Source organism: Crinia signifera, chromosome 3 (assembly GCF_055691185.1).
Source record: "Crinia signifera chromosome 3, ASM5569118v1, whole genome shotgun sequence".
Classification (NCBI taxonomy): domain Eukaryota; kingdom Metazoa; phylum Chordata; class Amphibia; order Anura; family Myobatrachidae; genus Crinia; species Crinia signifera.
In genome coordinates this window covers 56,303,893-56,328,646 of record NC_139219.1, presented here as the reverse complement: position 1 = coordinate 56,328,646, position 24,754 = coordinate 56,303,893, and the positions used below count along the sequence as shown (strand labels likewise).

At 43.8% G+C, this 24,754-nt stretch overlaps 1 protein-coding gene across 2 annotated transcripts in view; it reads right to left on the bottom strand.

Annotated features, from left to right (window-relative positions):
- Positions 1-18,155, bottom strand: part of TASP1 (taspase 1) — a 151,394-nt gene extending 133,239 nt beyond the window's left edge. Inside the window, exons 1-7 of one of the 2 annotated variants that reach the window (XM_083175833.1) lie at positions 18,008-18,155; positions 13,042-13,112; positions 9,946-10,160; positions 7,946-8,013; positions 4,384-4,452; positions 3,673-3,793; positions 67-151 (exon numbers count right to left, since the gene is read on the bottom strand). In XM_083175833.1, the coding sequence (XP_083031959.1) occupies positions 67-151; positions 3,673-3,793; positions 4,384-4,452; positions 7,946-8,013; positions 9,946-10,090 (488 nt within the window). In that variant the 5' untranslated portion in view covers positions 10,091-10,160; positions 13,042-13,112; positions 18,008-18,155. Of the gene's footprint in view, positions 1-66; positions 152-3,672; positions 3,794-4,383; positions 4,453-7,945; positions 8,014-9,945; positions 10,161-13,041; positions 13,113-17,576; positions 17,596-18,007 lie in introns of those variants that run through there. The other variant, XM_083175834.1, reaches the window with a different exon arrangement.
- Between the last annotated feature and the right edge of the window lie 6,599 nt (positions 18,156-24,754).

Sequence of the window (24,754 nt, the reverse complement as noted above, 5' to 3'; positions counted from 1 at the left end):
CCCTCACCATTGGTCTGGTCAAAGGGTAGTTTGTGCAAAGTTATTATCAGTGTAATTTATAATTACCAAGGTGGGATTCTGCCAGCTGAGAGTTTTCCTTTTTGTCCTTCAAAAAGCAACTTGTTTGCTGCCAATACTGGATTCTTTATTCCTTAAAAACAAAAACACAACATACATAATGATTATCACAAACACATTAAAGTCACCAGTAGACTTTAAATTAAATAATTTACCAGATGAAAAAATTATCAGATATATATTCAGTAGAAAAATAGGGATATATGTATGAATGCCCCATACACACCCTCGAGTCAACTGAGCATCTATGTTTAGCGATGCACCAGTGATGTGAGCTGAGCGATCTGTCACGGCCGGTGTTCTCTGGTGAGAGAACACTGGCGGTGATTAGATTTATACTGCATGCAGTATAACTCTAGTCAGGCAATGGCGACTCGCGGAACTCTCTACTTAGATCACTTAGAAATAGCCCTCATATCACCCGTGTGTATGCTCCATAATACTTGGAGGGAGACAGGAATAAAGTACAAGCCAATGAGCTCCTGTCATTTCTCAAAACAATATATATTGTAATATTGAAGTTAGCTGATTGGCTCTCACTTGATCTCGATCCACATTCTCTCCAAGTTTTAGTACTGTAAATAGACCCTTAAGATTTCATCAGTGCGACAAACAAGAAGTGCAAGCAGGCACTTACTGGCGGGTAATTCAGTTCACATTGAGTTCATTTACAGATATAAAAAAAGAAAATTTTCTTGAAACAAACCGGTTTGCGTGTTTTTGTTTGTTGCTGGGTTGTTGTTTTTTTATTGAATTATCAAACAAGTGGAGATGTTTCACTTTCCAACCAATCAGATACTAGCTACCATTTAAGTAGTACGGTCTGTAAAAAGAAAGCTACAATCTGATGATATGGGCAACACCTTTACTTGGTCTCTTTAGAAGGTTTGATAAATCTAGGCTTCAGTCTTAACAGCAGCCATAGGTGTGTCGCATGCGATCATGAATTCTGCACTAGTATAATGAGACACCGATCGTTAAAATGAAACTGCGCCATAGATCCATTTCCCTTTCTGTAAAATGTTGCTCTGCTCTTACGGGAAGTTCCGTTGTTATTCACTAAAAGTTTGTCTTTTAATGGTAGATAGGGCCTACAGAACTGTACATAGTATTAATGGATGGGTCATATTAAATACCTGTAAACATGGCCATATATCACTTCAACTTAATGCATTTAATACCTCTTCCTAAGAACCCAAATAATTCACCCGTTTTGTCCATTGTCTACAATGCTTGGTAACCTGTCCTCTTTTGTCGCTGACATCACTTAAGGAGCACACACATTGGGTGTTTTTGCCCAGCGTGTATGCAGAGCGATGATGGGGAAAATCGGTGGGCTGAAAATCGCTCACTGCATACACACTGAGCGGTTTTCGCCCGTCCAGGCGATTTACCCAGAAGTTACCAGCTTTCCATAGCAGGACGCTATGGAAAGCCACCCACCCCGTCGCTCATCTGCTGGTAATACTAGAAGATGAGCGGTGGCGGCCTACGATACTGCGGGAGCTCGCATCAGTGCTCACCGCTCGTCACCAGGCCATACACACTGGATGGCTTTTGAGCTGAAAGCAGCTCAAACGACAAAACAGAGCTTCTTTCAGCTCAAAGTCGTCCAGTTTGTACAGGCCTTAAGGTCCATACACACTGGGCAACTATGCCCAGCGTGTATGGACAGTGATGATCACCATCATCGCTTGGGGGAAAGCCGCTCAGTGCATACACACTGAGTGGCTTTCCTCCTGCCCGGCAATAACAGAGGGGGGGCGGCTTTGCATAGCGCAGTGCTATGCAAAGCCGTCCTCAAAGCCGCTCATCTGCTGGTATTACCAGCAGATGAACGGCTTTCCCGGCGATGATGCAGGAGCGTACAGCAGCACTCACTGCTCATTGCCGAGGCATACACACTGGGCGGCTTTGAGCTGAAAGCCGCTCAAACCTGCTGTTTTGAGTGACATTCAGCTCAAAATCATCCAGTGTGTATGGGCCTTTACGGTTTATTGATTCTGCCTCCCATGTACTCTATTTTATATTGTGGAGTATTACATTTAAAGTTCCTCACTTTAGTCCATTCCACAATTTTCTCACATGCTTTTATTTAGGAGTATCGACATATCTTTGTATCATCTGCAAAAATAACATAACTTCCCTTGTGGGCCAGAAGTTCAATCACATACTTCAACAATGAAAACATTAAAACCCCTGTAAATCAGGCCCTCTATCTTCTATTCTGCTTCAAGCTTCTGGGAATATGAATTTCGTAATAATGTTTAATAGAGGTGGAATGGAGATGAGAATGAAAACAGGCAAAGCTTAAGGTCCATACACACTGAGCGGCTTTCCCCCTGCCCGGCGCAGTCAGTGGGGGCTATGCAAAGCCATCCTCAAAGCAATACTATCAATCATCTGGTAATACCAGCAGATGAGTGGCTTTCCCGGAAATGATGCGGAGCATCACTGCTCACCACCGGGCCATACACACTGGGCGGCTTTGAGCTGAAAGCCACTTAAAGTTGGTGTTTTGGTTTTGCTTTCAGCTCAAAATCGCCCAGTGTGTATGGGCCTTAAGGCTGACTATCAACATAAAATAAACAGAAGTTTGAAGAAAAATGCAACACAGAAAACAAAGCGTCCAATGAACTGCACTGCATAATAAAAATGTGTAATATCAGTTTAAGCCAGAGTTTTCCAAACTCAGTCCTCAAGGCATCAGAACAGTCCAGGCTTTAAGGATAACTAGGCTGGACACAGATGACTTTAGTCAATTTGACTTAACCATTTCTGCTCAGCCATGGATATCCTTAAGACCTGGACTGCTGTGGTGCCTTCAGAACAGAGTTAGAACCACTGATTTAAGCAATTCCATAAAAAAAAAAGAAAATGCTTAAGAACATAACCAGTCAAAAGAGCTCAGAGCCAACACAACTACTAGAAATAGTAGTACATGCAAAGATTCTCAACCGTAAAAGGATTTCCAAATGAAACGGTATTACGGATTTATTCATCAACTGCATTGATCTAAGGTTGCCAATTCGCTCAGTGTCCTATGGGACTTTTATCACCGAAATAAAATATTTAAATATGGACTGTCATCTCCACACTCCATTCCGTTCCCGGGCTCTAACTGAAATAAGTAATCAAATGTGAACCAGGAGCCCCTGATGAAACTGCCAACGAGCAATACAATGCATCAAAGAGCTACAGTAGACTGGTAGAGCCAGGGGAATTGCAACAGAGCAGTGATGATATTGTCCAAAACAGAAAAACTGTTAAGGTGGCCATACACACACAGATTTATCTTCAGATCTGGCTGGTTGGAACAAAGACAGGGTTATGGATAAGAGCAAACGACAGTTGACCATTTGCTTGGAAATGCTGGAAAACTGCCAAACTGTTACTCATCCATAACCATGTTTTTGTTCCAACCAGCCAGACCTGAAGATAAATCTTACTAGTGTATGGGCACCTTTATTTACCGTGAGCACTCAGAACTAAACTGGACTTAACAAATGATGGTCCGTATGTAGATTAGATGCTTTGTTCTGTGGATAAGGTCTCATGATCTACATACAGCAAACATACAATAATGGCTCATACCACTCAACGATCCCACTGCTCCAAAGCTTAAAGATTTCCCATCCATAATGCTGGCATCGCATTCGATTTCTCCAAGAAGATTCAAGTTTGATCCCATTCCTGCATTTGTAAAAGGAGAGTCCTAAACATACAAGAAAAAAAAACAGGATTGCCATTAATATCAAGCTTTAAATAAACGATTACTAGCGACTAATATACAGTAAATACCCATTTCCTTTAAAACATTTTTAAGCTTAGGGGGTGTAAACTGCATACACAGCTGGGGACAGAGGGTAGTTAAGGCAGAAAAGGCAAAATCGGCAGACGGAAGATGGGTATAGCTGTATGAAGCAGCGATAAGGGAGGAGAAGGGAGCCAGATGAGAAGTGGCCCATGGCAACCAATTAGCTGCTCTGCATAATTTTATGCAAATTATAGATGTTGTTATTTCAGTGCCAATTGGTCGCCATGGGCCACTCCTCCTCTGGCTCACTTCTCCTCCCTTATCACTGCTTTATACATCTAACCCATGATCCCCTGTGTGGCAACAGTAAAGAAATAAGACACCATTATTCTACTGTACACTAATTACAAGGATGAGCACTGCACTGACTTGGCTGCTTGTTTATCATGGCTGGGTCCAGCTAAAGGTCTGACTATTGGTGCTACTGGTCAACAGTTTTGCGGTGTATGATTTACATCTACAAGTATATTGTATATATATTTATATACCTCCAACTCCACCAGCGCTGCAGTGACTGCGTCGGTTGCAAGGTCACCGGCTTGTAGCTTTTCGATTGCCTGTTTACGAAGAGAAAATGTTACATTTTGCGTGACAAGTCAGCGAGAACACACAACGTAGGAGATACATATTCTACTCTTTACCAGCAACAGCTAGTGGGGCAGATTAATTAACCAGGGTGAGGAGGTGGAAGGTGATAATGAACCAGCCAATCAACTCCTACCTGTAAGTTTTCAAACATAGCTGATTGGCTGCTGCATTTGGTAATAGATTTATTTCACATAATCTAATTTCGGTCTTGCTTATATGAGTATTTCAATTCAAAGAGAAAGAAAAGAGATATTCCTAAATGGGGCACTCACTGGACTAATATTATATTCACATCAAATAGGGAATGTCCACCAACAAAAGGTTTACTTAAAATTTAACTTTTATTAATGTTGCCTATAAAATTGCTGAAAGCCAGTGATTTTATAGGCACCATTAATAAAAGTTAAATTTAACTAAACCATTTTGTTGGTGGACATCCCCCTATTTGATGTGAATATAATATTAGTCTAGTGAGTGCCCTAGTTAGGAATCTCTCTTTTCTTTCTCTTTGAATCGGTATTTACAACAATATTCCCGGGAGCAGCTCCAAGTCAATAAATATATATCCTAACAATTGTAATAATTGATTAAATTAATAAATTACATAAAACAAAGTTAGCAATATAGGAATGGACGGATATAACATTTAAACATAACTGAACGTCTGTGCGGATGTCCCCGACTCCTCTATGAGTATTTCAATTGCAAAGGAGTTTAAGAAGAAAAAAAAAAAAATTTTTTAACAGTAACGCAAACACACAACAAGCAAATCTAACCACGAAAACACACTCCTTTTCCCAGAATTCAGAGATCCCATTTGGGAAACGGAGCCTGCAACTGTGAGATTAATGGATGTCTGGCATGTTAATATCTTGATTTCCAGGCGGCGATGGACATTTTAGCGATCACAGAATTGGTGAGGATGTGGGTGGAACGTGCCATTGCACGAAGGTCAGACTGCTCCCACATTTGTGCGTATGAACAGGAAATATTACCTTAACAAAAGGCCGGTTAGCCTAGTACAAGCAGTTACTCATTCCAACCCCTTCCCTTACTCCACATAAATATCCTGCAGGTCTCCTGTGCCATATCTGTCTCCTCGTTTGCCAAGCTTACATTTTAGCTGGCTCCCAATACAAGGGAGAAATTCAGACGTTGTCCGCTCAAGCACGTGCCAGCTGTAATCATTTCTCCATAAATTACATTTTCTACCATGTGCTTTAGGTATTCAGCACAAGTCAAAGGACGCATTTTGCTCCAAGCCAAGTCGTGCGGCACAGACGGATGAAAGTACAGGTTATGTAATAAAGATGCTGTTGTGAGACAAAGAATTCTGCAAGAAAGAGGTTCTCTTGATCTGAAAGACTCCTGCCTCTCCGAGATGGAACCACATACCTTTCCCGTGCGTAATACACTACTGGCATGTGCGTGCAATTTGAATTACAAAGAGTAAAGTGAATTACACACGAGTACTGAAAATATATGCATTCTTTTCACGCAAGGCAACCTTATTTACTATGCTGCCATGTAATGATGCCAAAACACAGACTAAAAACAATGTTAGCATTTGCTTGTAGGCAAAAGAGAAACAAAAACATGGTCAAAAATAGGAACCATTCGGACCACCTAGGCTGGTGTACTCTTTAGCTTTTCTCGGAAAACTCTTGAGCTGGCCATATCAAAACAAACGCACGATTTTGAAGGGTCGTGCGGCGCATTGTGTGTTTATTTGGTGAACATCGTGAGATGTTTAGGTACAATGCACGGTCCCGCAAGTCGAGAGGTCGATCCTCAGATCATATGTTCTGCACATATGATCAGTCGTAATTGGGTGCAAATCGTGAGTGGGTTTTTGCACGGTTGTTGGATGGATGGTACAACCCGCGTCATTTGACTAGCATTTTCCCAGACACTCCCACCCGCCTCCAGTGGTGCAACAATGTGATTTGAGAGGAAAAGGTCACATTCCTGGAGTAAGTCGATCGATCACATGCGGCAGCTGGGTCATACGATGCATTGCAAGTACATCGTTGGCACATCGTGTGTCCAAAAATGCACCAAATCATGATTCCAGGACTGGTAAGGGTAAAAGGGTAATTGTGACACAATCAGGATCTCAAACTGGTCGCTCTGCTGTATGGCAAGCTTTAAAGCTGTTGTCCACTCTACTACCTTATGCCCCAATGGAGAAAACAGGATAGAGGAAATCCATCACACTCATTAGGAACCGTTCACCTGTAGCTGGGAGCTAATTCACGGGATCTCTGAATTACAAACTCATACTGCAGAGGGTTCATAGTACCAGTGGGGTGTATAAGAGACCCCTATTGCTTTACAGCCTAACAGGGGAGATTTATCAAGCCTCACAGAGAGAGAACTTACCAACCAATTAGCTTCTGTCATTTTTCAAACATGGGGGAACACCTATACCTTGCAAGGGTGCAAGTTGTCCCACCCTTCGTGGCCCCTTCTAGTGCTAAACTCACACGTTTTTGCTGGCAGCCCCAATCCGCCAGAGAACATAAATCCGTGGATTGGTGTATCTTAAGTACATACAGCCGCACTTACTCGTGCATAATGCATCTGCCCCAATGTACAGCAAGTCTGGTGAAGTGATAAAGTGGTACAGGTTGAGTATCCCGTATCCAAAATGCTCGGGACCAGGAGAATTTTGGATAACGGATTATTCCGTATTTCGGAATATTTTAATATTTCAATTATGTATTTTGAAGTATCTTGCATGTATGCTGTATAAACACATAAAATACACACAAATATATTTTATTACCACATAAAATACACACAAATATATGTTATTTGTTCAAAAAACAAGGTTTCAAAATATGAAACAAAATTTGTGTACTATCTCAGATATTGAATTTGAATGCCAAGCAATCATTTTCTTGCACATATATAGTGCCAGTTACATATCATGTCACCAGTAGTGCTGTTACATATGTCCCCAGTGAGTTTTTAGCAAAAAAAAATTTTTTTTTCCACTTTCTTGAATGTATGGTTTTCGGAATAATTCGGATAACGGATACTCGGATACGGGATACTCAACCTGTATAAGGTGATAATGCACCAGCCAATCAGCTGTCATTTTTAAACACCGCTGATTGGCTGAGGCTTTGACATTTTACCAGCCTTCATACATCTACCCCATTGTGAATGATTGGATTCCCCCCCCAAAGACTATAAAATGACAGTTAGAAGCTGATGATACTTTGGAATCCAATTACTAAGCATTGTCGAGAGATAAAGTACCAGCCAATTAGCGCCTAACTGATATGTTCCATAAACTGATTATGTTACATAATAATGACAGTTAAGAGAGCTGGGTGGTTTGTACTTTAACTCTCTCCATGGTGCCCTTTATTTCTCAGAGAGCTGTAATTTCCTTGTATACAATCTTTGCAAGCGGACATTAAAGCAAAGGGTAACAGAATACAGTAACTATACCTTTTTGCACGCCCGTTTGCAGACATGTTTATATTCCTTAGCTTTTGATTCAGAATGATATCCAGCACCTAAATACCAGCAAAACAAACAGATTAAGGCATTTCCTGTTTCTGGATTAGGCAATGTTGTTCTATACTGTGGCCTTGGGCTGTTTTGAAAAGACGGAATAGGAGGACACCTCAATTCTGTCTGTGAAGAAACTTAAACAACCCAATACATGTTACTGTAACATATGTTATTGTTATCTGCCCTTTTGTGTACTACCTGTCGACTTCAACCATATGTCAGTAAAGTAAAGAAACTTACAGAAGTGTAGAAAAACCCCGTGGTCAGGTCTTATTAAGACTCGTCCACATACTGGTATATTTATCAAGTGTCTTTAAGCTTTGGTGTAACTATACATACTGTGCTGATGACCGCACCAGTATGCATCTTAGCTATAAACATTCATTTATATAGTACCAGTACTGGCAGAACACAGTAGAAATGAAACTATTTTTACTGTAAAGGGGTCATTTGGCATACTTATGGCAGGACTATAGAATACATCATTATTAGCCATTGGAATGTGGTGGTCATAAGGGTACAGATTGAGGGCTAGATTCTCTAAGCTTCAAAAGTGATAAAATGGAGAGTGATAAACAGCCAGCCAATCAGCTCCTACCTGCCATGTCACAGACTGTGTTTGAAAAATGTCAGGCAGGAGCTGATTGGCTGTCTGTTTATCACTCTCCATTTTATCACTTTTGAAGCTTAGAGAATCTGGCCCAAAGCCACACTCAATGAGCATCTGCTACGTCGCACATGTGAAATGCTTGGTGAAAGATGCACACCCTCGTACATCTAAGTCGCAGCCGCAGCTCATAGACAAAACATTTGCTGGAGCCGGGCGCAGCAAGCCTATCAGAGTCGTGGGTATGACTTGCTGCGTAGGACTGTGTATGAGGCGGATTACCATGACACTGCCAGTATATGGATCTCACAGAACTGTAACAAATTTTGGAATAAACGCATTAAACCTGACATATTGCCACTTCTGTGCAATGTAGGAAAGGGGCATTCACTTTTATGTACTAGGTCACTGATCTCTACAGTAGGAAAATACCAGTTGGGAGATAGATGACCATTGTCCCTGAGACCCGGGGGTAGAATCAAAAAGCTTCTAAAAAAAAAAAAAAATAACAGATGGTGGTGATGCCCAAAGCAATCAAATGTATTCTAGCTGTCATTTCTTTATTGCATCCTAAAAAATGATACAGAATCTGTATGGTTGCTGTGGGCAACACCCCTCTTCTCTGTTTTAGAAGCTCTATAAATCTGGGGGTGCATATATAACCACAGCGAGGGCAACAGATTAAAGCCACAAAGGGATATTATTTGCAACTGGGGAAATGGTAAAGTAATTTGCTAGAGGGGTTTATTGCCTCTTGGGGGAACTAGAACGAGTGTGGGGGGTGGATGGGGGGGATGATATATCAGAGAACTGTTTTATTATAATTTTGTGGGTGCCGGACGGCTCCCCGACAGTCGGGATTCCGACAGTCATTACTCCAACGTCAGAAACCCGACTGCTCCCTCGTGGGGGTCCACGACCCCCATAGAGGGAGAATAAAATAGGGTGCGAGTGCAGCTCGCCACCGTGCCCGCACCGTTCATTGTGCTCCCCACACTGTGCAGTGGATTCCGACGTCTGACTAATGACTAATGACTAAGGAATCCCGACTGTCGGGTAATTATACCACACCCAATTTTGTAATGGGGGGGGGGGGGAATCAATTGCCACATACAGTTCTATAGCCACAATAGTGATGGATATTTGATACAGTAGCTGGGGATGATGCTACAGGAGTCTGCTACACACATCTCTGTTGTACGGTCTGACGCCCCTATGATCTATCTTTTAGTTTTTTCACTAAAATGGTTAAATGTTTTTAAATGCTTAAAAACTGACGATTTCTAAAGACATTTTGCTTTAAACGCTGATATATGTGATCTCTTACCTGCATGTACCAGCACAAAGCCAACCCGTTTCTCCTTTCGCATTTTACTAGAGTCTAAATCTTTGGTTGATTCGGTCTCTTTTCTGCTTGAAACCTGAGATGATTTAGAAGGCAACATTTCTGATGCATTTACTGCCTTCTCCATAGTGCTTCTCCCAGGTTATCATTGCCGTCATGGGATAGAGCATCCCAATAACCAATACCGAGAACACCACCTTAAAAAGAAAAAAAAGAGAAACACAGGTATTTTAGGATATTTTCCAATTCGCAAAACAAAACAAAAACACAAATTAGATCAATAAAAATAGAAAAAAAGTTTTGCTTAATTTTACGAATTGTTGCTATGTACTTACAAACCTAATGAAGGAGATTTCATATAAATCTGTAAAGTCTAATCAGCGCTGCAGACCGCAATTATGAATTGGAACTACAGCCTGATCCCTACAGGATATGCCATTGCCTTAAAACCGATGCTTTTCATAGTTTGGGTCTGTTAACTGCTTTATGCCCATGGCGGTATACGCACAGGAAAGGGATCTTATGATCCCTCTCCCACAGCCTCCGATTGCGTCCTAAATCTGGCTCTAACTCCGTGTTGTACAATATTGCTCAGCCATGTGCTAATATGTGAATTATGCAGGAGGCATCTGGTGTAAATAAATGGCTCCTTACTGCTTCTATGATATGCTATCTCGTCTCAAGCGAACCATTGATCATTTGAGTAACCTTCAGGTTACCTGTTGCCAGCAGTTCTGTATGCGGTTCTACATCGCAGGGAGTCGCTCTTACCTCCCCCATTTGCTTCCTGCTGCAGCTGGGGGCTCTGGGAGATTTGTACTGCCCTTCTGGAGACCTGCGGCAGAGGTCACAGATTCGGCGGTCGTTAGAGAGTAGCCAAATTTAACAAAGAGTATGCGCCTCAATTGAATGATTGAACAGCACCACAGCTCACATCGGAGCAAGGGTTAACTAACTAACCTATTACAGTGCATATTGATTTTTGAAATCCCAAACTGGGGAATGGGATTGGTTCCAGTTAACTACTCCCTATCTAGGACTTACCCTTTAAATATAGCGAATCATGGGCGCGCTGGACACTTAGATTAAGCCTTGATAAAGCTTAAAGAGAGCGAAATGCGCATTGGCAAATCGCTGTAAACTGTATGCTTGTTTGTTAACCAGTATTTGCATGTAAATTGTATTTTGATTATTTGCTGTGGGAGATAGCGGGGAAATAGACAAAGCACCAGCCACCGGCAAGCGTGACCAACACGCGAGCACACGCAGGGCATTGAAGGGAATACATCCCCAGCCTGTGTAGGTGCAGCGTGTAACGGAGAATCATCATAGATCTCCGGCTGCCAACTGGCTACATACGCCGATACGCACGGCTATCACAACGGGAGAATTCCCGGACTGTGACATCTATGTAATAAACCCGCTACCTACCCGCCGTATCTCTTAGCTGCAATGTGTGTCTAGGATTTATAAATCCACTGCGAAGGTGCACACTGGGGTACCCCAATTAACAGTATATGTACCATAATATATGTGAAATAAAGCCATCGGATTGTAATATTTAAAACGAGCCATACCAGCATAATTAATGTTTTAAATCTGCACTAAAAATAAATACATCCAATGGCCCTATGTACACATGCTGCATGAACAGTGGTAAGACTGTCTGAAATACCAATAGCAGAGGTCCCCCTGTTAAGAGCAGCAAGAACCTTACCCGCTTTAGTGGCGACTATATACACAGAGTAAGCTGATACATATATACAATAGCTTATGTCTGTAAAGCCACAATACTTCTAACGGGATAAGAGATAAGATTGTCTGGATAAATACTGGGACTAAGCAAACACTCGATGCTTTTGTATGAAGCTAATTATCCTATTTTTTACCAGTCAATTCTAAAAGTACATACTGTGTGCAATTCACGATCTATGGTATAAGTGCACACTAACGCACCCGAATTAACAAAACCTATACTGTTTCCAGACATTAAAAAACAGCTATACTAGCACTATTGAGATTGCCAAGTTTCACTATATTTAAGTACATCTAGAGGCTTTTGGCACATATCCTGCATGTATAGTGGGAACGCTGTTTAAAAAGCAGCAGCGGGTACCTGTATGCCAATTACAGTGGGAACATCACCCATCATAGCGGTAATTACATACACAGATTAAGCTGGCACATATCAATTGTGGCCGACTTCTGTAGCCGCTTAACACAGGACGAGAGATGAGACAGTATTGTCCTAATTTATACCTGGACTGATCAATACCCATGAATATACAGCAGTGACCACCTTAAGTATTAAATAAGTGCTTTCTCTTGATGGCAACAGTACTCATGAATTAAGACTGAAATATTGCAACATTTAAATAGCCATTTCAGCAACAATTAATGTGTGCAAGCAGAAACAATATAACACATTCAACAGCTTTATACCACTGATCATTTAAGCATCTACTGGTACAATATCACTGATACTCATCTGAGAAGTATCAGAATAAACCCTGATTAAAGCTACAGTTTACAGATTTTAATCTTCTTATTTTCTTTTCTACTCTATATTCATTACTTTGTTTTTATATTTCGCCATCAGTATCCCTCATACAGGGACCTACTATACTAAGTCATGGACAATTAATACAATTGACCTACTGAAATAAATGATGGTCTTTTAACCTTAATTGCATTTCAATAAAGAACATTAAACTAAAAATTTCTTTTATGTCCCAAGGGACAACGTGGATGAGGAGTGCATCCTAGTTAAAACTGATTTTCTTTTTCCTCTTTTTGTACAATACTGTAGATGTCCCCAGTAGGTTTTTAGCAAGAAACATTTTTTTTTTCTCATTCTGAAATCCTGAACCATAGATTTGCTCAGAGTGTGATGGGTTGACTCTGGCATTATACTATTTCCGCAGAGGCGGCACTTGTATCCGCCTCTAAATCAGGCCCACAATAAACAGACTAGTTGAAATTGCATAGCACTGTAAATTGCATTCGCAAAATGAAAATGTCAGCAGGTTAGTTAATACAGTATATACAGTAGGATGTGTTCTACACCATTATACTCACATTTTACTTGCCATCCGACACCTCCAATTTAGAACTAAAGTGTATCATGGCGCCAGTTGATAAGTGGAAGCCTACAAAACGTAAAACGATATACAAAAATGTTTGTGAATTTCCTCACATCATGTTAACTGAACATATAAAACAAAAGCTGTATCTGTAAAGATTACAGGCTTACATTATTCCAACACCATGAAAATCCAGGACACCAAAAGTTATATACATTTTATCGATTATGACCTCGCATGCGTACGAATCACAGCCTGCATACGCGAGGCCAAAAAGCAAAAAAAAAAAGTTAATATTCTCATCGCAATCTCCTCATAATTTGACTGACAGGATGCTGCCGTTTGGTGGTGGTAACCAGATAGGGTTTTCTCTCTTCAAAATAACAATGTCTGACCTCACCTTAAAAATCTCCTTTGGAGGCTCCTGCTGCATTGTAGCACTTCATATACAGGTTCATATTTATTAGTACGCAGATCAAGTAAGTACGTTTTGTTTATTTAGTGCACTTTGTCCAATAGGACTCAAGGCAGTTTATAGAAAATTGATCAGTGCAATGTAGCAATGTAGTCCTGTCACTTCCAATTGTTTGGAGCAAAAAAAGATTCTGAGCGCCTTGAAACTTGGGCCCTTCTGGTTCACTCGCAAAGGAAAATTCCTTCTCAAATGGATAAAACTATGTGCACTGCAGGTGGGGCAGATGTAACTTGTACAGAGAGAATTAGATTTGGGTGGGGTTTTACTTCAAAGTGAGATCTTTTTTGCAGCCAGTATTTTCCCTGCACAGAAACAAAACAAAACTCACCCAAATCTAATTCTCTCTGCACATGTTACATCTGCCCCACTTGCAGTGCAAGAATTATTATTATATTTATTAAGTAATGTCACTCTGTGCTGTTTTAGAAGGGTCTCACGCCCTGGCCAATTTCTATAGGGCAAAAAGCGTCCTGCCTGTTTTGCGTAGTCCTACTAAAACAGCCATAATTTTTTTTTTTTTATGGAGCTTATTATCTGCAATTAAGAGGTTGTGCCATGGGGTCTGCTGTGGCCCCCTCTTTTGCAAATATCTTTATGTTCAGACAGGAGGAGAATTATTTTGACAGACCAGAGGTTGTCATCTACTAATGTACACCTGCTATATAGATGTTATATTCATCTTGTGGACAGGTGGTTTGGATCCCACTGATCCCAAACTTATTGCAGAGCTTGATACAGGTGACTCAACTATCAAATATACTGCATCTTGGAGTCTAACTGATATCCAGTTCATATATAGCGGTCAATATTACAGCTGGGATAATTTGTACTAATGTGTTTTTCAAGGATGTGGATCGCAACACGTTCTTGATGGCCTCTAGTCATAACCCACCAGCACTTAAACGTGGGCCACCTCTGTCGCAAATAAAGCGAGTATGTAGGATCATGAGTGATACATCTTGGGCCTTATTCTAGTTCACTCTTTCTGACAAAATCCTTCTTAGATGGACAAAACCATGTGCACTGCAGGTGGAGCAGATGTAACTTGTGCAGAGAATCACATCCCGCCTGCATGTTCTTGGTCGAGCTGACCGAGAACGGGACTGGGTCACGGCAGTAGAGCAAGCAGGTCCCTCTGCTTAAGCCAGCACATGTCCAGGCTTGTCTAAATTTTGCCAGCGACCATCTGGGTGATCCAGAGGAGGATTGGGAGAATGTCATGTGGTCAGATGAGAGCAAAACAGAACTTTTTGGTATAAACTCCACTCGCCGTGTTTGGAGGGAGAAGAATGTTGAGTGGCATCCCAAAAACACCATACCCACTGTGAAGTATGGGGGTGGAAACATCATGCTTTGGGGCTGCTTTTCTGCAAAGTGACAGGACGACTGATCCATATTAAGGAGAGGATGAATGGGGCCATGTATCGTGAGATTTTGGCCAGATACCTCCTTCCCTCAGTAAGAGCATTAAAGATGGAACGTGGCTGGGTCTTCCAGCATGACAATGACCCCAAGCACACCACCCGGGCAACTAAAGAGTGGTTCAAGAAGTAGTTCAAGGTCCTTGAGTGGTCTAGCCAGTATCTAGACCTCAACCCAATCGAAAATCTGTGGAGAGAGTTGAAAGTCTGTGTTACCCAGCGACAGCCCCAAAACTTGACAGATCTATAGATCTATTTGCATGGAAGAGTGGGCCACAATACCTGCTACAGTGTGTGCAAACCTGGTCAAGAACTACAGGAAATGTTTGACCTCCGTAATTTCCAACCGAGGTTATATTTTGACAAAGTATTGAGTTTTTGATTGTCCAAATATTTATTTTCTGCAAGAATATACAATTAAATTGTTTAAAAATCATACAATGATTTCCTGGGTTTGAGCATCCACCCATTTCATTTATTAATAACTGGCCTCAAATTGTCTTAGACTCATAATTGTTACAAAGCATTATACTGTCAGCAACTTCCACAATTCCCCCTCAACTTAAAGTTATCATTATCAAGTAAAGGGGGGTATTTAATCTCCCGACGGGGCAAATAGCGGCGGGGCCCTATTCAATGCCGTCTTCCCCAAATGCATTGAACAGGGATCTCGGCAGAACGTGCCCGACTTTACAAGCAGTCGGGCACGTTCTGCCGAGAACGGACGGGAATTGTCGAGCTCCCGGCCGCAGCTAGACGATTTCCAGCCGCATGTCACGGCCACGTCCCCTTTTCGGAGCATGGTAGGCAGGACATTGAATCCTGTCTGCTGATTTAGCGTTGAGCCGGCCGAGAACAGAACAGGGTCACAGCTGTCCGGCCAGCCCGACAGTCGTGACCCTGCATTGAATGTGATCGGGAAGACCCACAGATATCTAGAAGATAGTGCTCCTATGGGTCCACACCATAGTGGCATTTACAGAAAAACGTAGTATGTAAAAAAAAAAAAATCTTAAATAATCAAGACTTTTTTTTGGCACAATGTGCAATATAGCCCAATCATTGGTGAAAACAGGTGAAGAATTTGAATAAAAAAAACACATTTACCAACCACTAAACCCCATGGTGGATTAGATTATTTATGCTTTGGGGTAATGGTATATGCAGTGCACAGACTATATTCTCTGTGTGAAATTAAATACGGATTCAACTAGAACATCAAATCCTAGAGGCGAATGTCAGAGTGAAGGGAGAAACTTAAGCCGAGAAGAGGTTGGATACTTAAACAAGACAACGATCCAAAACCTACCTCAAAATCAACAATGAAAAACTTACAGGAATGAAAGATTAAGGATTTGGAACAACATAAACAGTCCCCAGACATTACTACTGCTGAGAACCGGTGGGGAGATATCAAACACAGAAGAGTTCTGCAATTAAGACTAGGAAGTAAACTGTCCAGATGCAACCAGACTCTGGCGACAAAAAATTGGGAAGCTGTGATATCTGCCAACATGTTATGAACTTCACGTCCTGTAGAATGTTTTAATTTATTTTCAACATGTTAAATTGAACCCTTTGAGTGCCATCGTTGCTGCAAGAGATCCTCAAAATATCCGCTAAAAATGCCAGCATCGCTCACAGCGCCTGTTCTTTTTTTGGGGTGCAATATTTAACTAAACTTCAATTAATTGACTTGGCTCCATTTGTGTTTATTTATGCTAAAAGAAGAAGTGAATTTGAGCGATGCCGGCATTTTTAGCAGATATATTGAGGATCTATTACAGCTAAATTGGCACTCAAAGGGTTAAAAGAAAATTGATAAAATACATTCAAGTGTTTAACCCAGAAGAGGCCTGGCGAACGGTCCACTGAAATATTCCATGGGAGACAAACGGAGGATTAGGTAAAAACTGTAATGGTCTGGACCCCGTACAGAACCAGCGCCATGCAGCAAACATTGCCATTCCGCTGGTTATACTGCTCATTAACATCCTTCCCCGAGCAGGAGGGTCTGATATGGGGTTTCGGCGTCTGGATCTTTCCAGTTTTTATCCAACGGGAATAAACACTGCAACAATCCAACAAGAGGCCAATATGACGTAGAACTATATCATGCGCACAACGTAATCCACCATATTGATGCAATATATTATTACATGATTTAAGTAACAAAGCTGCTCAGTACATGGTATCGCATGGTATCGCATCATTTTATGAGCAGCACACCAGATGGGACAATGCGACCATCCAGTTCAGTGGTTCTCAACCTTGCTCATCAAGGACCCCCAACAGTGCACGTTTTCCAAGTCTCCACACAGAACCACAGGTGAAATAATTACCGTAGCGCCACCTGTGATCTTTTAAAATGTGTCAGTGAATAATGAGTGTACCTGTGCAGCAGCCATGTGACCTGGAAAACGTGAACTGTTGGGGGTCCTTGAGGACCGATGTTGAGAAGCAATGGTCCAGTTCATCCGACAATGAATTGCGGTGCGCACATTTACATATTGGTTGCAGATACGGTATTGCAATTGCACGACAAATTGTGTAGCATGTACCCAGCTTTATTCCGCTCTCTGAGACGTTAGCCGGCGCATACGCTGGCACGGTAAGGAACTTTTGTTTAGTTACCTGCACAAATCAATGGGTCCCATTTCATGAACTGAACTGCCCCTGGGAAGACATGCCATCCAAGCAGTCTTGCCCAATCTTTTGCATGCCTTGGGTCACACACTCACAGAAAGCAACTGCTTACACACACACACACACTGGGGGATAAGAGTATACAGTATATTACAACACAGTGCACAGGCTTCCTAATCACAGGAGGGTGCACTCAACCAGCAGATCAACAGATGTTGTGCAACTACAACTCCCAGTGTAATGACACCTGAGAAGGAATGCCAGGGCATGCTGGGAGTTGTAGTTTAGCAGAGCTGTCAGTAGGCTGGGAACAGCGTCTGGCCGCAGCTGCCGGGAGCATCACAGACCATGGGAATACTTGGGAGCGCCGGTGCGGGTAACGGCCAGCGGAGGGAGGGGGTGATGCTGCACACACTCACGTGTAGTAACCGGTGCTGCGATCTCTGAGCCCGGCCCCAGCAGCAGCAGGCCCCTTCTCCCAGCAGCACCGCACCGGAGCCGGCCAACTCTTTGCGCATGCGCGCTACGGATTGGTGCGCCGCCGGCCACGTGACCGTGTGCACACAGTGACTGATTCCGAATCCTTAGGGAGGCTGTAGTCAAGTGAAGTGTGCTAGACGTGATTCCAGACAGTCATACTGCTTTCACACTGCAAAACTGGCAGGTATTTTAAAATGTTTCTAAAAACGGGTCTGCCAGCTAAAACCCCTTTCACACCGCATATCTTTAAACGGTATTTCAATGCAGTTTTTGTCCCTTCACAACTACCAGTTCACTCTGCACCTATCAGACTGCACAAATTACTGTTTTAAAACAGTAAAAAAAATTGCAAAATACCTGGTAAAAAGTGCGGTCTGAGGGGCATCATACTGCTTTCACACTGTAAAACTGCTTTGACCCGGTTTTTGAAACGTTTCTTTAATACTACTTTCAGACCGCAAATGCCGTGACGCACACGGGATTAGGACATGGGTCCCATCCCCAGAGCAACACGGCGGTCTGAAAGTTCCGACACGGCATATTGCCGAGTCGGTGACGTCACATGGGGCGGAGCTGGGCGGCGGCGCGTCATCGGGGGCTTGGGAGGAGGCAGTACTTGGAGCTGACAGTCCTGCCTCCTCCATACTGTGAACGGGACACGGGTCGCTGGACCCAGGCACCCGTTCACACTGCACTTGACACGGGTCATAGCCGTGTTTAACCCTGGTCATTACCAGGGTTGAACACCCGTGTTGCTCGACCTGTGGTGGCCTTTTCAGACCGCACCTTGACCCGTGTTGGGGCCGCAAGAACACGGCAATAACCCGGGTCTAGAGTGCGGTCTGAAAGCGGTATGAGGGTCAGAGCAAGTTTACCACACTGCATGTTGTAAACGGTATATTACTGGTTAATTACCGTTTTTGTACCTTTCACATTGAACACGTTGTGAAAGTTACAAATATGGTAATCCAGTAATATACCACTCCCCTGGTTATAACATTCTCTGGTACCTCGCCTGCTCCCCCCCCCCTCCCCTGGTACTTGGCAGCATACACCCGCTTCCTCCCCCCCCCCCCTCCCCTGGTACTTAGCAGCATATCCCTGCTCCTCCCCACCCCTGGTACTCGGCGGCATACCCCGCCCCCTTTCACCTGGTACTTACCTGGGGTTCCATGCTGGGGAGGCAGCGGTGTCCGTCCGGCGAATGGGCAGTGTGTGGCAGGATCCGTTCGGCAAATGGGAAGTCAGCGGCGGGGTACCTGCGGCGGATGGGAACTAGTAGCGCGTTCTCTGCCATGGGGAGCAGCCGGAGAGGGCGGTGAGCGGATGGGAGGGCGCACAGCAGTGAGTGCTCTCTAACTTCCAGGGATAGGGCAGCGGGGAGCAGCCGTCGAGTACTTTCTCCCCAGCAGCGAGTAATTCTCTGCCATGGCTCCAGCAGGTGCACCCTCTTCCTGTCACTCAGTGTGTGTGTGTGCAACTACAAGTCCCAGTTCCATGGACCTCGCTGCCCCAATCCCCGCACACTGACAAGTACGAGGGGAGGGGGGAGAGCTGGCAAGGGGGGACACCGGTGTGGGATCCAATATACTGGTTCAGGCCCATTCACACTGCACAAATAACGGGTCTGAACCGTGTAGGATCCTTCTTTTTATCCATTTTGAATTACCAGTTTTCTTGAACCGTTAATTTAAAACTGGTGCTTTCACACCGCAGCTCTAACCGTTTTAAAAGGCTAAAAAATGAGCAATATACCGTTTTAGAGCTGCAGTGTGAAAGGGGTATCAGTGTAGTGCAACAAGCAGCATATCCTCCAGTCTCTCTACTGCCGGCCTGACCATACAGACTGAGTAGCAGCCAAGCTACCCTGCTGCAGTTGTGCTTTGAGGGCATGGTACAACAGTCAGGGCCGGATTTCCAACTAGGCCTGTGAGGCACGGGTCTTTGGGCGGCACCTGCTGAGGGCGGCAAGCAGTGGCATGATTTTTAGAGAGACAGACTGGTTGCTAGCAGAGAAGAGAGCCGCTGATGTCCCTGGGCCCTGAGGGACGCAGCTGCAGCTTCCAGGTGGCTGGCGGCAGATATACACCCAGTGGCTGGTGGAGGAGGGATCCTGGGACCTGCAGACATCCCCGGTAGATATGTGAAGATTGTGGCGGCCACGGGTGTAACTTCCAGGTGGCTGACAACAGAGAGACACCCAGCGGCTGGTGGTGGAGGGATCCTGACTTGCCGACATACCCAGGAGACAAGTGAAGATGGCGACGGGCCGTGGGTGTAGCTTCCAGGCTACCCGCTACACTGAATATGCTGGGAGCCACTGACAGAGAGGGAGACCTGAGGATGGGCGGCTGCAGTGAACACTCCTGCGGTTGAAGACAGCGGTGGACATCGGAGAGAGGTGCCGCTGAAGATGCCGGGACCCGCTGGAGGATAAGAACAGTCCACAGAGGGAGAGGCTTGCGACAGCCATCTATTGAGCCTAGGTAAGCCCCCTGTGTGCCTCTACCCCACCTCTCACTCCCTCCCAATCTCCCTTCCTAAAATAGGTGTGGGGGTGGCTCAAATAATGGTGGGGGATGGTGGATGTCCAGTCCAGGAGCACCGTTGCTACTGCAGCGAAGACTCAGCAGTACCAGACGGAAGCAATCCTGCCCCCGATTTTAGGTGTTAGCAAGGCTCCTGGGGCAGAGCCATAGTTGCCTACCCTCCTGCATTCTGCAGGAGACTCCATGACATAGCAGCAATCTACCTCTCTCCCTCATTAGTCTAGCAATCTCCCTCATTTCACCTAGCCCACACTACACTGTTTTTGAGGGGAAAAAAGAAAGAGACACAGATACATTTACATTGAATCATCAGCACCATTTCCCAGCACTTTACCAAGTATAGCAATTCTTACTAACTGCTTTGGGGCTCATCTACATTTGGATTAGATATGTCATTTTAAATTACACACCCACGCTTCTAGGGGTGCCGGACGGCTCCCCGACAGTCGGGATTCCGACAGTCAGTACTCTGACGTCGGAATCCCGACTGCTCCCTCGTGGGGGTCCACGACCCCCGTAGAGGGATAATAAAATGCCACTGTGCCCGCAGCGTGGCGAGCCCGCAAGGGGCTTCATTTCGCTCCCCCCGCTGTGCAGTCGGGATTCCGACATCTGAGTAATGACTGTCGGAATCCCGACTGTCGGTCAATTATACCACACCCCGCTTCTAGTTGCCACATTCACAATATATTTTCACAATCTCTCCATATATGGAACTAGACACGCCCTTTAGAGTGGAGCTTGACACGTCCCCTCAATGGGGCGCTTTTCAAAATTCTATTACCATGTATAATCTCCCTGAAACTAGTTTTCAAAAGTAGACAAGTATGGGCAGAGCCAATTAACAGATCTTTGTTGGAAGAGCAGCGGTTATACATGGGTGCTGCTGTACATGCAGGTGCCCCTTTAGTGCTTGGAGCCTGATGGCAGGTATATCCGTTGCCTCTGCCTGACTACATCCAATCGGCGTGTTGCCTCTCTCTACTCATTGTATTCTACAGGGTTTATATAAAAAGTAATGAGACCAAGTTCGGGAATTTTTTTTTATTGAGATTAAAATATCGCTACAAACAATTAAAATTCTTCAAAATAAGACCCTTGTGCATCGACACATCGAATTGTCCACGCTTGGAAGGCGCCCTGGAAGTCCTTTTTCGGAACGTCCTTCAAGCAATGCGTCAAAGCTACTTTGACCTCGCCTATGGTCCCATGGCGGTGTCCTTTGATGGCTGTCTTCACTCGGGGCAACAGGAAAAAGTCAGCCGGGGCCAGATCGGGACTGTTGGGGGGCTGGGGAAGCATTGCGATGCTGTTCCGGGCCAGGTTGTCGTTGACTACGAAGCAGGTGTGGCTTGGTGCATTGTCATGATGCAGCTTCCAAATGGCGGCAATGCACTTTCCGGATCATGGCCATAGCCAAGTTTCCGAGTCCCACACAGAATTTAATTGTGTAGCACTGTTCGATAGAACGTTGCATTTTTAAGCTTCAACTGAGCCAAGGGACAGGGGTGCACTAAAACCACGGTACGAACCGCGCGGAAGCTCATAGGCGACTGACGCTCGGTGTGTGTTGAAGCTGACTTCCCCCTCCATGGAACCCGCCTGGAGCATGCGCGCTGTGATGTACAGTTGCTACAGGTATTACAATATACAGTATGCCATTATAAGCAATAGACAGTGAGGTCAAATGTGTGCAGTATAAATACGTTCCCTCAAAGAATGACCACACAAAAATCTTGTGCTCTAACTTCAACAAATATATTTGCAAGTCAAACGTTACGTTACAGCTGAGCTATCCAAACTATAAATCAACATGAAAAGCTGAAAAGTACTCCAAAAAATTCAGTTGGCAGTGTTTATCTTTAGGGATTTTTTTCCACGTGTGACATATTTTACAGTGCGTGTTTAATTTCAGTTTTAATACTTTATGACATATTTTATAGTGTGTTTAATTACAGTTATTTTTTACATTATTAAATATTTTATAGTGTTTGTTTGTTAAAGAGTATTGACTTCATGTAATAAAATGTTAAGAAATTAACTTTTGTTTTTATGCGTCCTAAAATTAAATAAAAAATAAGGAATGGGTCATATTGACCCGAAAAGCACAAGCGTATAGTAAAAAGAACAGAGCAGCTGGGTTAAGAGATTGAATAACTGTTAAAACTTTTCTGACATGTCTTACCAAATTCCCCTCCCACACAACACTAGTGACTGGTAATATTTTTGTAAGTGTTTTATCATCTAAGTGACTTGTATGAAGCCAGTATTTCTAGCTCTCTCTAGTTTGGGTATACTCTTTATAATGGCCAAACTGAAGTACTGTAGGAATAAACATCATTGTTAAATTATAGTGTGAACGGGACCCAAACCAAATATAACCCACCACCACTACTTACACCACCTTCCATTCGGTCCCCCTGTCCTATGTGGCCCAGGCACCCACAAAGCTTAAGGCCCTGTCCAAATACCTTTCATGGTCAGAAGGGACTGTCTCATTTTCCAACCCTGGCACTCCAAACCTGTCATTATCTAACAGCCATTGGCAGTAATAATGCTCCAACATAGACATCACTTGTTGCATCCTGTCCTCCTACTTGGCACTAAAGGCACCGAGGTAAATGTAATAGGGTGCGAGAAGCCAGAGGTGCTGGAGTTTGTCAGAGAATGGCCACATTTTTAAACTGGCAATCATTGGAAAGCAAAACTCTTTTGCCTTATAAATGATTGCCGCTTTAAAAATACAGATGGAGCGCCTCTTGTTCAGTGCCGGGGAACGCCAGAATGTCCCCGCTGGCGATCGCCCGCAAGTGATGCTCCATCTGACTGGGACACAGGAGCTTCTCACACGCATGTGCATCCCAGTTTTTCGGCAGTGGGGAACGGAAACCTTGCCCGTCTCCACTTCAGGGAGATGGGCAGAGTTAGGGGGGCAGGGGGTGCTGGCAGGGACCGTTGGGGAGCTATAAGTCAGCTCCATGGAAAGGGGACACGCGAGTGTCTCGTGCGCCCACGTCCCCTTCCGGCTGCTGGTGGGGGCTTGCGGTTGGTGATCCAGCCGCCAGACCCCCGCTAGACGAGCCGCACTTCATCTATACAGCCATTTTAGGACAAACTCCAGCACCTGTAGCTTCTTGCACCCCATTACATTTAACCCAATGTCTTGCCAAGCAATCATGGTTTATGTCACTCATTTATACCCTGGCAACCAACCCCTTTCATCATCAGCTCCCTTCTTTGTTCATCCTTTTCAATAGCTGCACACAATTTTGCCACATTTTTTAGAGATGAAATTTACATTATCCATGATGATATATCCTTTCAGTGCATCATCCCACCCACTCCACCTTTTCCATCCATCGCTATATCCTCACTTCCTTCTCTCCTGCTACTGAAGACAAGATACACACTCCTCTTATCCTCTACATGTCCTCATGATCCAGTCCTTTCTGAACACTTTTACCCCTTCCCCCAAATATCTTGCATTGCACCTTGCACATGTCTTCAACCTTTGTCCTCAAGCACTTTCCTCTCCTACTTCAGACATATCATCATCCATATCCTCAAAAATCCCCCTCTTGACTCTACCTCCATATATCACACCAATTTTTTACTCCCATTTGCCTCTAAACTACTTATGCAACGTGTGTAAACTTGAATAACACCCTTTTACAATCAGGCTTCTGCCCTCACCAGTCTACCAAAACTGCCCTTACTAAAGTGACCATGATCCGCTCACATTTACATTTACAGCTTATAGAGTTGACCATCCTCTTGTCCTCAAATCCCTTCACTCTAGACATGACCTCTCCTCCATCCTACTTTTTCTGAATGCTCATTGAGGGGTAGATGTATAAAGCAGTGATAAGGGAGAAGTGATAAAGTGCCTGGTACTTTATCACCAGCCAATCAGCTCCTAAATGTCCCTTTTTGAACCCAGCCTGTTACTTAACAGTCAGGTGCTGATTGGCCAGTGATAAAGTACCCAGCATTTATCACTTCTCTTCCCTTATCACTGCTTCATACATCTACCCCTCACTTCCTCCCTGGCACTCAGTCTCTATTCTGTTGGTGTTCCACCTCCTCACCAATGAAACATAAATCTATCTCCCTTCTGCACTCTCCTTCATTCTATCC